The sequence below is a fragment of the Tenrec ecaudatus genome, chromosome 16, assembly GCF_050624435.1.
Source record: "Tenrec ecaudatus isolate mTenEca1 chromosome 16, mTenEca1.hap1, whole genome shotgun sequence".
Classification (NCBI taxonomy): Eukaryota; Metazoa; Chordata; class Mammalia; order Afrosoricida; family Tenrecidae; genus Tenrec; species Tenrec ecaudatus.
In genome coordinates, this window is record NC_134545.1 from 20,048,693 (window position 1) to 20,066,160 (window position 17,468).

General features: G+C 54.0%; 1 protein-coding gene across 1 annotated transcript in view; it reads left to right on the forward strand.

Moving 5' to 3' along the window:
* Positions 1 to 17,116, forward strand: part of UBE2L3 (ubiquitin conjugating enzyme E2 L3) — a 30,343-nt gene extending 13,227 nt beyond the window's left edge. Inside the window, exons 2-4 of the mRNA XM_075533604.1 lie at positions 1,622 to 1,717; positions 11,519 to 11,705; positions 15,721 to 17,116. Of these exons, the coding sequence (XP_075389719.1) occupies positions 1,622 to 1,717; positions 11,519 to 11,705; positions 15,721 to 15,875 (438 nt within the window). The 3' untranslated portion in view covers positions 15,876 to 17,116. The remainder of the gene's footprint in view (positions 1 to 1,621; positions 1,718 to 11,518; positions 11,706 to 15,720) is intronic.
* Positions 17,117 to 17,468: the final 352 nt, after the last annotated feature.

Here is a 17,468-nt window from a genome sequence, read left to right on the forward strand (position 1 = left end):
CTCTGGAGCTGGTTGGTGTCTGGAAATGGGACCTGTCTGTCACCTTCAGCATGTGTCAGCTTCACTGTAGACTTGCTTGGCCAGACTTTCTGTGCCGGAGCCCTTGCCGAGGCCCTGAGGGTGGTGGCTGTGTCCCGCCCGAAGTGCCAGCGTTTCTCTTTGGCTTGATGGGTGTGTTTATCCAACCTGTTCCAGCTCTACTGTGTGCCAGGCCTGTTCCCAGCACTGTTTCTGGCCATGCCAATGAGACCCTCCCTCGGTGTCTCATACTCTGCCAGCGGGGGGATGGGAATGGGGGCGCTGAGGGTCTTCGAGGCTGTGAGAGTGTGGGTCCCAGCCCCTGGCCTCTGGGCTGCTGTGGCCACACAGAAGGGGCTTATCTTGGTTCTGTAGTGGGTATGGACAGGATAGAGAGGAGCCCTGGGGGCCGGGGCCTAGTTGGCAGCACCCCGAAACCCCAGTGGAGCAGAGACGTGGATCCGATGCGGCCAGTGGTGGCTCAAGGTGCGCGTCTGTTGACGGTTGTTCGGTGCAGGACTGAGAAACGAGGAGTAAGACAATCCCAGCCCCAGAACGTCTCTGATCGGGCTCTGAAGTCATCACAGTGGTGTGCTTTTCTGGCTGAAACTGTGTTTGCAGCTCTGACGGTGTAATAATAGCCCTTCACTTGGGCCAAATGGTCTGTTACGACCTCACCCCAAGTTCCTGTTGTCATTCACCCCTCGGAAGCTCCTTGGTGGCAGTGGTCATCAGTTCTGACCCACGGGAGAAGACTGGGGCCATCAGCTCTCATGACACGTGACAGTCTCAGAAACCCTAAGGCGGCGTTCTGCCTTGTCCTGTAGGGTCTCTGTGAGTTGGAGAGGGCGGTGGGCTGGGTTTTGTCCGCCACTCTAGGTGTAGTGTAAGCGCAGACTGCAAGTTCCGCAGTTCAAACCTGCCAGCCCTTCTGAGGGAGAAAGATGAGACCCTTCCCACATGGATTGGCAGACTCAGAAGCCCTGTGTAGAGCCACTGTGGGTCAGAAGCAATGTGACATCGGAGGGTTATTTCCCCTATTTTGGGTGTTGCAGCTGAGGAAGCTGACTGAGGCTGGGGCCAAGTTCTCCTTCCCATTGCTCCACCCCCCTGCCCAGCTCAAGGGATCTCCTCTGCTGTGCATCACCCCGAGGTGGGGGTCCCTCTGGTACGCACACCAGCATCGGATGCCTGCCTCTCCCTTGCTCCTGCTCCTCGAATTCCTCTTCATGGTCTCAGGCGACATCTGAGGCCAGGTCAGTGGGTGCCTAAGAAGTCTGTCTGGAAGACATTAGGCTCCACCCCCCACCCCAAGCAGGTGCTGAGGATGGCTGAAGTGGTCCCTGACCCAGAGAGCAGGTGTCATGTTCAGTGGGTCTTTAGGGGTAGGTGGGCTGGAGGGGCTTGTTGGTGTTGAGTGTGGGCGGTGGAGCTCTGTGCTTCCTCACCCTGCCCGGGCTCCGTCTGTGCTGTCCCATTGTCATCCTCACTGGCGGTGCTGCTCGCTCAGTGTCACCGCAGGACTTGCCCCGGGAGTCAGGAGGGGTCTACTGTGTGGTGCCTTCTGCTGTTTGACACCCCTTTGTGCTTTGTTGATCAACAGGAGCTTGAAGAAATCCGCAAATGTGGAATGAAAAACTTCCGTAACATCCAGGTTGATGAAGCTAATTTATTGACTTGGCAAGGGCTTATTGTTCCTGTGAGTATTGAACCCTTCCTCCCCTTCTGACAGATCGTGGGGGGTGCTGCCGGCCTGCGTGCTCTCGGCTCCCAAGGAGGCTCTTGACCCAGGCAGGCAGCAGGTGCTAGGAGGGGGTTGTCAGCTGGGGGCCTCGGGTTCATGTCTTGGTGCAGCCCTTGGAGTGCTCCAGATGTGAAGTGCAGCCCCTGGGGGAGAAATGTGTGTCTGTGCTCTGTCCTTCCTGTTTGCCCCAGCTTCTGCATGTCTGACCTCACTTTGCCAAGCGAGGTCTCTCAGGAGATGGGAACATGGCATGGGCTCCCGTGTCTCCCCCTCTCTCTGTACCCTGCTCAGCTCTGCGTTTTTGTCTCTGTCCCTCTGGGTGCCTGTTTCTTGGGCATTTTTCTTGGTGCGTGTGCAGGTCCTTCCATCCGTCCCTGTCTCCCCAGCTCCCATCACCATGTGATGCCCCTGTGTTCTCATGGCCCGCTTGCCCCCTCCCCAGGGTCTTTTTCTGGGCCGTGTGCCTTCGGTGTGTGTCCCCTCAGCTCCAGGCCCACCCAGCCTTCAGCCTTCTGCCCTCCACTGGGCTGGGCTCCCCTCCTAACATTGGCTTTTCCTTCTCGCCTTTTCCACCCTCTCGCCAAACCCCCAAGCCTCTCCTTACTCAGCTCTGTCTGCCCGCTCGCTCGCTCAGTGCCTCTTTGGGGGCTGCCAACTGTCCTGTCACCAGGGAGCCGCTGGTCGCTGCTGCTACCCTCCAGCATGAGTCCTTCTCGTCTCTTCTCTCTTTCTGCTCATGCTTGGGTTTCTCCTTCTTCCAGCACCGTAGGTGAGGGTTGCATGTGGGGTGGGGGTATCCTGGATTCCTCCTCAGCTTCTCCCTTGGAATGGCCCCATGTGCCCTCGGGGTGGGGGACCCTGGCCGTCTCTCAGTCTCCAGTCACCCGGACTTTCAGCTCTGGTCTCTGTGGAAGGCCGTTGCTTCCTCCTGTTCTTCTCCTTCTGTTGTCTGCACCCGAGCCCCAGCCTCTGACCCTGCCCTCACTCATGCCCACCCCGCTGTGGGCCAGATCACCTCCAGGCCACCTCTGCTGCTGCTGCTGTTTCTGCTGTTTGGCCAGCCGAGTCCTGCACCGAGTTCTTCTCCCTGGTGGTCAGGAGGACACAACCTTTTTAAGTCTCTGGAACTTGAATGGTAAAATCAGATTTGTAGCTGACAGACAGCATCACGGGGGGCACGCAGAAGGACATACTCCACAGTGTTTTTAGCAAATGTGGCTGAGTAGAAATCCACCATTGAGGCAATTTCTGCCCACCGCCTCCCCTCCCTGGAGGACAGAGCAGCTTTGCCCTGGCAGTTTCAAAGGCGTCACTCTGTGCCAGCAGGCCGCTGCCGCCTCTTTCTACCGCAGAGCAAACGCGGGTGCTCCATCTGCCAACCTTATGGGCTGGATGTAGTCTAGTGCTTTAACCATGGTGTCACCAGGGTCCGTTGGCAAGTGCTCAGAATGTGTGCCTCTGGGAGCTAACTCCCTGGCTGATTTGGAAGATGAGACTCCTGGAGGTGAAGGGGCTTGAGGCACAGATGGGCAAGCCCCTGTGGGAGAGCCAGCCCAGGCCTCCAGCTCTTGCCTGCTGTAGGGGAAGGCCAAGGGCTGAGAAGAGGGATGGGGAGGTCCATCTGCCCAGCTGATGGGTTTAGGAACAGCATGTGGCATAAGGAGCTAATGACTCCTATGTGGACTTTTTTTGGAAAATGATATGGTGGAGTGAATGGGATGGGTTTAAGTGAAACCTGTGAGCTGGCCTGGCCCACTTGGAGGCCATACTTGTAGGGTGGACTTGGCAGCCTCCCACTCCCCCTCCACCCCCCAGTACCTTGAGGGCCTACACCCACATGACCTCTCCTGTCCTCCCTGTGTTACTGCCTAAGGCCTAGGGGCATGTGAGGTTGCACTGCCATCCCCTGCTGCCCTGGTCCCTACCCGGTGCCTGGGCCTCTGGGCCTCTCAGCGAATGCTGGTCTGTGCGGGGAGGCAGTGCGACCTCCAGAAGGGGGAAGCCGCTAGGTGCTTTTGGGGGGCACCCTTACCTTTCTCTAGGGCAGTGCAGATGAATTCATCTTACACCTGTTTCTCATGGTAAAATATTTATGACGAAATACGTGCCATTCCACCTGCTGGTGCAGCCGTCATGGGCAACTAGTGCTACCTACTCTGGTGGCGGGAATGTGTGGGGGTTGCAAACTGGTGGTGGGAAACTGGAAAGAACAGATCATGGAACTCAGGCTCCCTGTAATAGACCCACCCCAAATGGTCACCAGCACAGCATCCATGTGTGCAGCCCAGTGCCATTGGTGGCATTTTCCACGTTGTGTGACCAAGAGCGCGCTCCTTCTCTGCACGTCATCACCTTGATCGTCAGCTCACCCACTGCTGCCTCGGCAGTTACTCTCGGGTGCCCTCTCCCTGCTGGTCCTCGTAACTGTGAGGAAGTCGTTATCTGCTTCATACCAGGGGGTGGGTGTCGTGTCGTCATGTGTCCTTTTGTGACTGGCTTGCCAGGGGCCAAGCCCAAAAGCATCACTCGTAGGGTTCCGGTTCCTCCTCCTCCAATGTGCCTACACGGGTCTCTGCCGTTGGTGGACAGGGATCCACCTAGAGTCTCTGTAGGGGGTCTTAAACAACACAACAACACTTTAGTATGCCATGGAAAAAGTTGGTTTGGAGGGCAAGGCTGGTGCTCCTTTTTAACAGAACTCCAGCGGGCATCTCCCGTCAGGGCCTTACCGACAGCAGAGCGTCTGTATAGATCGCGTTTTGTGTGCCGACATCGGTTGATGGGTGTGTACAGGGTCTCTCTCCTTTGTGGCTTTTATGGCTTGTACTGCGACGGATATTGATGTGCCCCCAAAACCAAACCCATTGCCATGGGATCGATACCGACTCATAGCGACCCTGTAGAGCAGGGTACAACTGCCCCTGTGAGTTTCTGAGACTTGTCACTTTTATGGGGGTAGAACGCCCCGCCCTGTCTGGGGGTTTCAGACTGTCGAATCACAGCCCCACGCTGAGAACCACTAAGTCACCAGGGCTCAGGGGACAGAGATGTGTTTAAATCTGAAGTTCAAAACTGAAGTCTAAAGAAGAAAACACCAACCACCATCCTGCCACTCAGCCATCTGGCTCCTCCACCATTAGGAGCTAGGCGTTTACACTGTGATGATTGGGCTCTTTGTGACACGTTCTGGAACTGTACAACACCCAGGATGTTGGTACAAAAAAGACAGACCAACCTGCTGCCATGGAGTCAGTGCCAGCTTGTGGTGTCCCTAGAGCTGTTCCATCGGGTACCCAGTGACTGTGATCACTAATCAGATGATCATCAGCTCACCCACTCTCATGTTGGCCCTTGAAGTCATTGCTATTTCCCGGGAGTTGTAACTTTATTGTGAATGAGGTGAAGATGGGCAGATTTACTCCTGGTCTCAGTGCTCCATTCAGTAATGCACACTTACACATTGATGGCCCTCCCTACAGTGAGACTGGCTTGCTCTCCTCCCTTTTTCCTCACCTTCGGAACTGTGTCCTTGGGCCAGTGCTGCCCTTCTGATCTCCAAGGGTGGTTTATTTTAAGGTGTCCCTCGCTTCTTAGAAACCCTGTTGTTTGGCTGGAAATTGAACCATGGGGTGCTTTCTGGGTTTTCAGTCCTTCATTTATGGACATCTTCATGTAAACTCTTAATTGTATGCATGCATTTTTGATTCTGTTTTTTAAAAGAGAACCAAAGCTATAAAACCCAAGCCTACTGTGTTCTAGCTATTAGCTGCTCTATCGGGCCAAGAAGTGCCCCCTGGGTTTCCGAGGCTGTACATTTTCCCCAGAGCAGTCAGCCCGATCTATCTCCTGTGGAGCAGCCGGGGGCGGGGGGGGGGGCGGCGTTGAACCACCCACCTTATATCCCCTGTGGAAGCATTTGGGAGTGGCAGCACTGGTTCTCTGGTCTCGGGCTCCAAGAAGCCATGGCGAATCGCTTCTGGGAGTGCGGTTTTTCTCACTCTCCTTGGCTCTGGACAGAGGAGCTTCATTGTCGTGACTTAGCTGGCTGGTCATAAGCTTTGGAGACCAGCATCAGACTCGGATGACGGACATTCTCTGTGAACTGTTTGATGCCAGCTGACGTATATGGCCCCAAAGGTTGTGTATCAGAGCCTCCAACCCTGCCCCTTATCACCTGTTCTCATTTTTAAAGGCACACTCTGACTGTACGGGTCATCATTTATGCCACCTGTGCGGAGGTGCCCATGTGTAGCGGTGCTGGGCATTTCTCCGGGGGTGGGAGGGCGGGGGAGGGTCCCAGAGGCAGGTGTTTCAGAGCCCAGACTCTGGTTAGAAACCCACCCCTTGCTTGACCACAGGGCAAGTAGCACAGTGACACGGTCAGTCCCAGTTGATTTGTTTCCTTCCAGTGGGAAAAACACTTAACCCAAAGGTGGTTACACGTTGGACTGCTAACCGCAAGGTCAGCAGTTCAAAATCTCCACAAGTTAGGTCTGAGTGCTGGGTTCTGGGTTGGAAGGGGTGCAGTGGTGTGGCGGCAGGGAGCTCATTTCCAGACAGGAGACCTGGGTTGGGTACCCAGCCCACATACTCTGAGTCTGTTTGTCGGTGGAGGCTTCCATCCTACTATGAGACCGAACAGGTTTCAGCGGAACTTTCAGTTTAGGAGGAAAGGCCTGGTGACCAACTTCTGCACATTCACTATGGTTGCGTGGTCTGAACCTGTCCTGGATGGGGTTACCACGGGTCTGGGGCCCCCCGGGTGGCAGCTGGCAGCAACGCCAATCCCCAAACCCAAACGAGTCATTTCAAACAACTCAGCGTCAGCTTAGCAGCCCAACTCCCTACCAACCACAATGCCACCAGGACGCCTGTAGTCCCCCAGGACATACACAATGAGGCGATCCAGTCATCAGCCAGTCCGTCTCAGCAACTCAAGAGAGAATTGGCAAGGCGGTAAATCTTATGCTGGAGCTGACTGCCTCCTCTTTCTCCATGGGACAGCTGATGAGTTAGAACCATTGGCCTTCCCAGCACTTAGAGTGCCACCAGAGCTCAGCCATTTAAAAACAAACAAAACCCGCCGCCACGCGACTTCATGCCGACTCTTAGCCATCATATAGGGCAGGGTAGAACTCCCCTATGGGAGTGTCAACTCCTTACTCAGGAGTCAAAAGCCTCATCTGAGGATGCCTAGTGGTTTTGAACTGCCGACCTTGTGCTTATCACTGCTGTGCATAACCACTACACCTGATTGGTACTGTTGGGTAAGCATTAGACTGCTAAACAGAAGGGCAGTGGTTCAAACCCACGAGCCTTCCTGGGAGAAAGGAGGCTTTTTGCTCCAGTAGAGATGCACACTGTCAGCCAGAGTCGACTCAGTGGCAGTAGGTATGTTGAGTGTGAATGCGGTTTTCTGGGGGCCCATCAAGAGACCTCTCAAATCTCAGAGACCAAGGACCGTCTGTTCCTCCCAGTACAGCGTGGCTGCAAAGTTGTCCGCTAGTGATGCTCCCGTAATGTGGCAGTTTAACGTTGCACATGAGCCCATTTCCTGGAGCATTGCCTAATATGTTTATGCAACAAAACCTGGTCTCTTGGGCGCATCCTTTGCCATTTCTGAGCTATTACCTCACACTGCAAAAAGGCGACTCAAAAAGACCAAACTCCTTGCTATCAAGTCGATTCTGACGCACAAACCTGACGGAACAGGGTAGAACCGAGACCGGAAACCTCCGAGTAGAAAGCCTTTTCTCTATTCTGAGGGGTGGCTTGGTGGTTTCAAACTGCTGGCCTTGTGGTTAGCAGCCCAACATGTCACACACTATGCTGCTAGGACTCTTTGCAAAGTCACCCAGTGTGCTCAGAGCTCCCCGGGGTGCCTTCAGGCTTGATGCAGCAGGTGCATGCCTGTGCCACTGGCCTTTCTCGGGGTCTTTGTGGCTGGCTGGGCCTGTGAGAAGGTAGGAAGCCCTCTGCCCACCTCCTTCGGGAACACATGTGCTTCTGCGGGTGCAGCCACTGCCCCCCCACTCCAGATGTTCAAGTTGAGCCTCAGGCCTGGCGGGTCTTAGCCACAGTGTGGACGACAGGGGAAATGGAACAGATTTCACAAGTCCAAAGTCAAAAAGAGTGCTATTTTTGGCTTGACTCAAGCAGTGCAAATGAGGTGGAGTTTTTATTTCCCTTGGAGTAGGGGGTGGTGAAGTCTCCCTTTAAAAAGAAAAGTCCTCGCAATAACTCCTTGGAAATGCCTAGTGGGTCTAACTCTTGTCAATACGTGGAGGGTGGCTTAGAGTAGGAATACACAGAAGAAGGCCTGAGAGGAGGCAGCTGCCACTTAGGTCCTTCTCTGGACAGTTTTCTAGAAAGTTCTGTTTCCTGAAGATTTCAGGCTTCCCACATCCGTATGTAAGGGTGTATGTGTGAGAGAGAGAGAGAGAGAGAGAGAGAGAGAGAGAGAGAGAGAGAGAGAACACGGTGAGGGAAACGGTCTGCCCACTAACATCTCTATTTCCTTCTGGACCCCAAGTCTCTACTCCCCTGACACTTCCCTCACAGGGGTGGGTGGGTGTCTGTCAAGTGGAGCTAGTTCACAGCGAAACTGCCTCTACTGGAGCAGTGTGGCCCCTTCTTTGGGGATGCATTTGCCTGTTGTAGGTATTCCATGTGGATATCGCGACACAATATTGACAGTTGCCTGTTTCACGCAACGTCACGTCTTCCAGGGTCACCCCTGTCCTGACGTGTATCAGCGCTTCCTTTCTCTAGATGCCTGATAACACAGCCCATTGTTGGGGAGGCTGTTTACTCACCATCTGTGGATGGTTCCACCCGCTAGCTAGTGTGCATAGTGTTGCCATGGGCACGCATGTCTGCTCGCTCTCCTCTCCATCGCTGCTGCATCACTTATTTTCGTGGTGGAATACAGCAGCAGAGCGTACATAAGTTGTGCGCATGTAGTTGAGTGACAAGGACATGCTTTGTGTTTGTACATCCAACCTCGTCCTTCCCTTCCAAGTTGTGCTTCTCCCCATCTCCCTGCCCCTGAGGTTTCCTGTCTATAATCTTTTTTTTTTTTAATTTCATCATTTTATTGGGGCTCGTACAACTCCTATCACAATCCTTACATACATCAATCGTGTCAAGCACATTTGTACATTTGTTACCCTCATCATTCTCAGAACATTTGCTTTCTACTTGAGCCTTTGTCTAAGCTTTTGAATTGCTGTTGTCAGTTTGATCTCAAAGAGGTCATTCTTTTATTTTTTTTCTCCAGACTTTTAAAATATCATTTCTTCTGTCGGGTAGCTGTCTTGGATAATCCATTCAAAGATCACTTAGTCCACCTTGATGAAGCCGAGATCCTTGAGTGTGGCGGCACCTATTGAGGGCACATTTCCCGATTGGACCTGGCCGGACCTTGGCGGGCGGCTCCAGTCGCGCTGCTGTGGTGCATCTTGTTTCCAGGGTCCTCAAGATAATGCTGAAGAAGCAGATGTCCCTTACTGGTTAAGCTAAACTATTGTTTAGTGTTACGAAGGGGGTGTTTGTGGTTTAGGGGCAGTAGTTTCAGGTGTTCATTCAGCCTCAATGGAGTCCTTGAGAATTGAGTATTAATTTCTGCGTTCCCTCTTTTGATTAGGATTTTTCTTAGAATCACGGTGATCAAAGTGTTCAGTGACAGTAGCTGGGCACCATCCAGTTCTTGTCTCACAGCAAAGGAGATTATTGTTAAAGGAGGCAATTCGCCACACATTCCATTTCCTCCGACCCCTGACTTCCCTTCTTGCTCATTGGAATAGAGTCCAGTCCTTGAATAGCAGTTTGCAAATTATAAGGCCCCAGGCACCAAGCAAACAGAGAGAGAGAGAATAGAAACACTGAACACATTATTAGTCCAATTAACTGCACTGTCCCTTGAAACCATGACCCTGTACCTCCAAACCAAGGAGCCAGATTCTGGAAGGTTTTTCATCATGAATAAGCAGGCTTGGTAAAGAACACTTTTGTCAATTCACTTATTATGCCGTTAGAACCTACAGCAATTACATGAATTGACTGGGCAGTGCAACCCTTAGTCAGTGTGATTTCTTCGACCCAGTGCTCCCTTCATAACACCTACTTTATGCAGGATTTTATATTTGTTCTTCTGTGTTTGAAGAGTTGACTCATCATGTCTTCGTCTTCACATTCCAGCCATATTGTAACATCTATCAACCCTCAGTTCTCCCACTAGCCCAGTTCTGTTCCATTGTATGTGTGTCCCACATTTAGTTTATCTGTTCATCCATTGATGGACGTGTATCTTTTCATACTTACTGGCCCTGATGGTGTGGGCAGTGGTTACGCGTTGGGCTGTGAACTGCAAGGTCAGCAGTTCGAAATCACCAGCCACTCATCAGGAGAAAGTTGGGCTTTTCTACTTCCATAAAGAGTTAGAGCCCCGGAAACACGCAGGAGCAATTCTACCCTGTCCTATAGGGTCGTGTGAACGGACATGGACTTGAAGGCAGTGAGTTTTATTTTGGTGGGGGAGAGGGAGGCATTTGTGACTAGTGCTGCAGTGAACTGTATCGTACACGGATCTGTTGGCGTCCTTGCTGACAAGCTTTTGCAGTCTTGTGTTATAAACCCAGGGATAGAGTTGCTTGGTCCGGTGGTCTCGGATTTAGCTTTGTGGAGAACCACGCAGCATCCCCCGCAGGCAGCTGCATGATTTTGCATTCCTGCCCACCTGCGCTTTGTTTTTTCTACTCAGGCCCCTGCCAGCAGAGGTGGGGCCCGCGTCTCTGAGAAACCAGGCTGTGATTGCTTTGGGTTGGGTGTGACCTGGGCAGACCCCAAAGGGCCAAGCACAGCACAGTCAGCAGGGCCTCCATTAGCCTGGTGTGCAAGGCACGAGGAAGGGCACATTCTTGGGGCAACTCTTAGCTCCCAGGGCTAGATCTTTGGTGGGGGTGCCTCGAGGCCCTGCCTGGCCATCAGTTCCTCCCTGAGGTCACAAAGCTGGCTAGGGTGTGAGATCAGGCCACCTCTACACTTGTTGGCAAGCACAGTGGTGTGTTGGGCCCCCCAAAAGCCTCAAACTCACTGCTGTCGAGTCGATGCTGACTCGTAGTGGCCCCTGTGGGTTACCGAGACTAACTGATGGGAGGAGAAAGCCCAGCACATGCAGAGCTACTGGTTATGTGTGGACCACAGCCCAGTGTGTAACCACTCCACCGTCGGGGATCCTCGAGTGCTGGGCCAGCCTTTATTTATGGCCCCCATGGGTCCTGGAGAAGAAAGACAAGGATTTCTACTCCCGTAAAGAGTTGCAGCCTCAGAAACCCACGAGGCAGCACTACCCTGTCTTTAAGGTTGCTTGCTGCGAGTGTCAACTCTGTGGCAGAGAGAGTTTGAGTGTGCCCTTTGAGGAGCGTTGGTGGCACCAGTTAAGTGCTCAGCTGCCAACTGAAAGGGCTGACAGCAGGTCATAGCCACTCGGCAGAAGTGAGACGAGGCAGCGTGTTCTGTGCAGCTGAGCACCCCGCAGCCACCCCGCTGCCTCTCCCTGGGTTACTGGGGAGTCACAACCCACTGTGGCGTCTAGGGCTGTGGGGTCTGTTTGGGTGGGGCCTGCGCGCTGGCCTCCGCCTCATCTCCGCATCAGTGAGCCCGCATCTTGGTCTGGGAATGCTTCCTGACGGCGGCTGGGTTATGCGCCGCCGGTGAGTGGGGGTGCTGATGTTGTTCTCTTCTCTTCCCCTCCAGGACAACCCTCCCTATGATAAGGGGGCCTTCAGAATTGAAATCAACTTTCCAGCAGAGTACCCCTTCAAACCACCGAAGATCACCTTTAAAACAAAGATCTACCACCCGAACATCGACGAGAAGGGGCAGGTCTGCCTGCCCGTGATTAGCGCTGAAAACTGGAAGCCAGCCACCAAAACTGACCAAGGTGGGGCAGGCTTTGTACTGCTTCCTCAGTTGACACCTTTGGGGGAAGCTGCCTGGGGGTGAAGGGATTGGGGGTGGGGTCGGGGTGGGGGTGAGGTGGTGCTCGGCGTCCTTCCTGTGGAGCAGGGTCTGGTTTCCGCAAGTCCAACCTGGAAGTTCATGTGAATGCTGGACGGCTCATCCCTGGGGAGGCCCTACTCGTGCTCCGAGCCCATGGAGGGGCAGAGGCAAGCGCGTCTGGGAGTAAGGGGCGGGGGGTTGGGGGGAAGTTGCCCCCAGGTACAGTGAAGGGGGCTGGGGGGGTTATGGACAATGTCTGAGGAGCTCTCCTGTGGCACAGGCAGCACTTGGACTTGAAGGAAGAAGAGGTCATTGGAACAGACTTTCCCAGCTAAAAGAAGGGCGCTAGGACGTGGCTGTGTGGGTGCTAGGAAGGCAGGATCAGGGAGCAGGCTCTATGGTGTGTGCCCAGATAAGGACACAGGGCTTGGCACTCCCAGGAGCAGGCTATGGCCAGGTGCACCCGTGTCCCAGGAGTCCGTGTAGTGGTTGCCCTGCCCGTTAGCCCCTGGGAGTGGCTGGACGTTGTTATGTGCTGGTCTGGATTTTATTTCTTACCTTGAGGGCTTTGGGTAGAACTCTAACTCAGATTTGGGGGTGGCTTGGTGGCATCGTAGTTACATGTTAGGCTGCTAACCTCCAGGTCAGTAGTTCAAAACCACAAGCTGCTCCTTGGGAGAAAGGGAGAACTTTCTACTCCCACATTCACCATCTGGAAACCCACAGGGAAGTTCTATCTCATCCTGTAGGGTCGGTATGATTCCGCACCAATTCTACGGCAGTGAATGAGCCAATATAAGCTCTGCTTAGACCACAGTGGGTTCCAACCAGAGTGCCCTGCAGTGTAGACTCTTCATAGCATCAGCTGCTCCTCAGAAGGTGGGGGTTGTGGAGTTCACCCAGAGGTACCTTGGAGGCAAGACCTGGTAGTCTGTTTCTGAAAGATCATCCCCTGAGGACCTTGTGGAGCACAGTTCCCCTCTGACCCACATGGGGGAACCCTGAGATGGTGAATCACAGAAGCCACGGGTGATATAAATAAATCATTTCCCTGGCACCCCTGGAAGGTGAAGCCAGAACCTCACCTCACTCGGAATTGAATGGCACAGGGTTTAGGGAGGGGACAGCAGCCCCATGTGGGGCTCCCTGTGGTGGGAAAGGCACGAGGGCTGACGACGCAGGCAGAGGAGGAGGGTGTGTTGCTTGGCGGGGAAAAGTTGCCATCAGTAAAAGCTAGAAAACAGTGGTCTGGTGTGTGCATTTCCAATCATCACCAGCTGTGTACTGGAAGCCCCATAGCTCAGAGGTATCATGTCAGTCCTCCCAGGCCAGGGCCAGTGGCTGGGGATGGCAGACCCTGAACTGGAGATATTTAGGCTTCAAGGGGTGACACAGACTATCTGAATGGGAAGGAAGGAGGCAGGCACCCCGGGAGTGTCCAGTTCAGAAGTTGAGTGTGGGGCCCCTGGGAGACTGAAACGCCACCTGCAGGAGCAAAGGATGAATTCAGTGGTCCCCTCCAGGAATTTGGACAAATGTCTCCAAACTCCCTGCCATCGAGTTGATTCTGATCCATAGCGACCCTGTGGGCCAAGGTCGAACTGCCCTTGTGTGTTTCTAAGACGAACTCCTTATGGGAGTAGACAGCTGTGTCTTTCTCCCGCCAGAGAGGCTGGCAGTTCCAGACCGCTGACCCTGGGGTTACAGCCCACCTCATAACCACTAGGCCGCCGGGACAGCTACAGTCCTCACTACACGAAGAGGCCTTCCCAGTCGTTAGCCATTGCCCGCTGCCGCGGAGGAGATGTGCTCTCTTAACAGCCTGCGATGGAGTCACCACGACTGTCAGTCTTATAACCCAGGGCCCACTGCTGCCAGCACGCCACCAGGGGGGCTCAGGGGGGTTAATTGATCCAGCGCCAGCTTCCAGGAGGTCCCTCCCTTAGGAGAGCAATTGCATCTGAATCATTGCCTGCTAGTGTTGCGTTGAGTGGGTGCCTAGCATAGAAGAGAGCTGCCCTCACCACCCTCAGACGGCGGGGCTCTGCCAGAGGTCCCAGCGAGTGGTCTAGTGAGGCAGGGATTGTTTGCATGCTGGTGTGTGTGCGTGCCCTCCAGTGAGCAGGAGCTTGGGATCTAAGGTGGGGTTTGGGAGAGGCTACCAGAGGTTCCTTCAGATTTGGGTATGTGCCCCGTGGGCCATCTGTGCAGCCCGGGAGTCTTGCAGTGTGTGTATGCTTAGGCAGGCCTTACGCACTTGGAAATTTTATTTGTCTAATTTGACTTATTTACCTGAATCTCACCATTTCTCCATGTAGAGTTCAGTGACCACGGTGACATTCAGGTGTGTACGTCCTCCTCTGCGAGGTGTGTTCTCACCCTCCTTTTAGTGGCTCCTCCTGTCCAACCCTTTCCAACTGCTGTTGCAGTCCCCCTGCACATGGGGTCTTTCAAAGGCTCCTCCTGTCCAACCCTTTCCAACTGCTGTTGCAGTCCCCCTGCACATGGGGTCTTTCAAAGGCTCCTCCTGTCCAACCCTTTCCAACTGCTGTTGCAGTCCCCCTGCACATGGGGTCTTTCAAAGGAGTATCACACTCAAGGCAGGCGTTCTTTGCATTACTGAACTATTACTAATTTTTGTTGTTCGGCTTTCAGGGGATTTTAAGGGAGAGTTTGGGGCTAACTAACGAGTGCCTCAGTAGTAGTTCCAGAGCCAGCCTTCACGGCTCCACAGTCTGGAGTTGCTGAGAACTTGAGACTGTTCTGCATTTCTCCCCACTTTTGAGCAGGATTCAACTATGGGGTCTTTGACCAAAACGTTCCGGAATAGTACCCATCCAGTTCTCGTGTCATGGAGAGGAGGCAGTTGGCCACACACTCCTCCCTTTTGGGTTTACCAATGTTGACTGTGATCTAGGCGCTGCCATGTATGTCAGTAGAACTGCCTCACAGAGTTTTCCGTGGTTTATCCTTCAGAAATGGGTCGCCAGACTTTTCTTCAAAGGTGTTTCTGGGTGAATTTGCACTCTGTCAACCTTTTCATGCCAAGCTAAAAGTTCACCTGTTTGCACCACCCAGGATTCCTGCTCAGCTAGGCAGGAATTAAAAACAGAAGGATCAGTCTTCAAAGAGAAACATCCCTTCTGTGTGGCAGCCAGAGTCCGGGCATGCCCACAGTGAATTGGAGAAGCAGGCTGCCGCAGACGGGTCTCCCCACCCTTCCAGCCCTGGGCAGGCACCCGCCTCCCCTCGGTATTCCTAGGCAGGGTCAGGGCGGTCAGCAGTACCTTTATTTTTTTTCTTCTTCTGAAAAGTCTATTTTAATCCACAGAGAAGCCCTGCCTTTAATGGTGGTGCCTTTGCCAAGGGCTTTGGGCTTTTCCCATCTCAGAGTGGACGGAGCATGACCCTGGTAGAGGGAGGAGAGGGAGGGGGTGTGTGGGATGTGTGTGTCCAAGGAAGGGCGCAAGGGGGCTGAGTTCATGCCCACTGTGGCCCCCACATTGCCCCCAGGCCCTTGGAAATGGTCTCCTAGCTTAGGCTGCCCTTCTAGCTGGCCAGCACTTTGGACCCCGCCTGGAGCCATCGGTGTGCCGTCAACCTGTAGAAATGGCCGTTCCCATGCTGCTGGGACTTGTTCACCAGCAGTCGGTTCAGAAGCTCTTAGGGGTGTCTTCAAGAATGGGCTTTTCTACAGACTGGGTTGCCCGCATCTTGTGTGTGCCCACTCAGTAGCTTGTCTAGAACTGCCCGAGCCAGGCATGGTCCCCTTGAGAAGCTGGGCCTGTCCATGTAGGGTGGGGGTCAGGTCAGGAGGGAGGGGTGTTGGCCGTCACAGCGGGAGATGGCGTTGAGCGCAGAGGTGAGAGCGTAGGTGAATGGGAGGCAGCAGCTGGGATGGCGGAGGCCCTTCCCGGGCAGCACTAAACACTGCTCCCGTGTCCTTTTCTCGGCAGTCATCCAGTCCCTCATAGCCCTGGTCAACGACCCCCAGCCTGAACACCCACTCCGGGCCGACCTAGCCGAAGAGTACTCTAAGGACCGTAAAAAATTCTGTAAGAACGCCGAAGAGTTTACAAAGAAATACGGGGAAAAGCGACCTGTGGACTAAAATCTGCCGCGGCTGATTGCAGCGAGTGTGAGCGGAGACCCCAGCAGTGCACTCAGACCCCCTCCCCCGCAAAGCAGGACTCTGTGGAGAACTGACGCACGCGCCACCGCCCGGCGTCCGCTTGTGGCAGTCACTAACTTTCTACAGTTTCTTAATCAAAAGTGGTCTAGACAGCCTGTAACGAAAGGATTAAACTTTACCATGTTCTCCTCCTGCTCTTTGTTTTAAAGTCACTGCTTCCATCCTCCTCAAAAAGAAATGGTGTCTCTTTTTGTCCAAATTCACCCAGAAGCTCCAACTGACAGCCAGTAGCCCCTGAGATTTTATTTTTGTTTTTTTAAAGGGGAAGGAAAAAAAGATAGTGATTGGCCCTACCCCCGCCCCTGTCCGTCTCCCAACCCCACACTCTTGCCTTCAGTTTTGTGTCTGCTTCTGTTCACCGCCCAGGCCCAGGCTGCCGCCGCCACCACCTCAGGTACAGCTGGCACTCGCCTGGCCTTTCCTCCGTGGTGCACTGCCTGGCGTGGGAGTCGGTTCTAGTCTTCCCGGCTCCATTATATAGCATCCTTAAAGACACACACACACACACACACACACACACAAACACACACCCTACTCCCCTTGTTGGGGATTTAAAAAAAAAAGAGGGAAGCCCAACTTCTATGTTTAAAAAAAAATGCCCATGAGACCCGGATGTTGGTTCTGTGAGCTGACCCTCGCTACCTGGGTTGTGACTGACACCTCTGGCCTGGCCCCGGCCTGCTGGGGGAAACCCACAGCAAGAGGCCTGTGGGCCCGAGGAAGACCCCCGTACGCCTCACCAGAGAATGCACGTCAAGCCCCAGGGCAGCCCTGCTCACTGCAGCCCTGCAGACGAAGCTGAAGCCGCAAAGTCCACGTGGAACCCCCAAGTGCACCTGTCACCAAGCTCTGTCTGACCGGGCACGGAGCCACAGCAGCCCCTCTCTGTCCCACCTCGACTCAGCTCAGTCCTTTGCGGACTCACACGTGGTGGGACTCCGCTTTACATGGCACTGGCCTGGAGTCGGTGCCACGCCTGCCGACTCTCCAGGAGCTGGCCGGCCCAGGAACAAGGTGGCTTCCCTGCTCCCTTGGGACCCACAGCCTTTGCCGAAATCCACCTTCCACCTACAGCTCACTCCCGTGAGACCCTCTTGATGTGTTTTATATTGTTTTGACTGCCTTTTTTTTGTAGAAATAAAAATTGACCTTAGAATTTATCATCCGCTGAAGCTTGTAAGGATGTGAATGTTGGTGTCTTTCCGAAAGCTGGTGTGTTGGGATTATCCTGGAAAAAGAGGCCTGTGGGTTTGGTTGGTCTGTGTCAGCCCCTGGCGCCTGCCCTCCTGGACCAGTCGGGAGGGACTAGATCCTGTGGAAACCCACAAAGATACATGGTCTCTCTGGGGCTGACCAACTTGTAACTCGGCCTGTTCCCTGTGGGCCCCACGGTAAGTATGCCAGGCAGGTGGTGCTGTTTGAGTCCTGGGGACATTAGGGGCAGGCAGTGTACAGGCTAACCCCCCACCCGCCTCTTCATTTGAAGGTGAAAGCGAATTTTGGTCCTCTAAC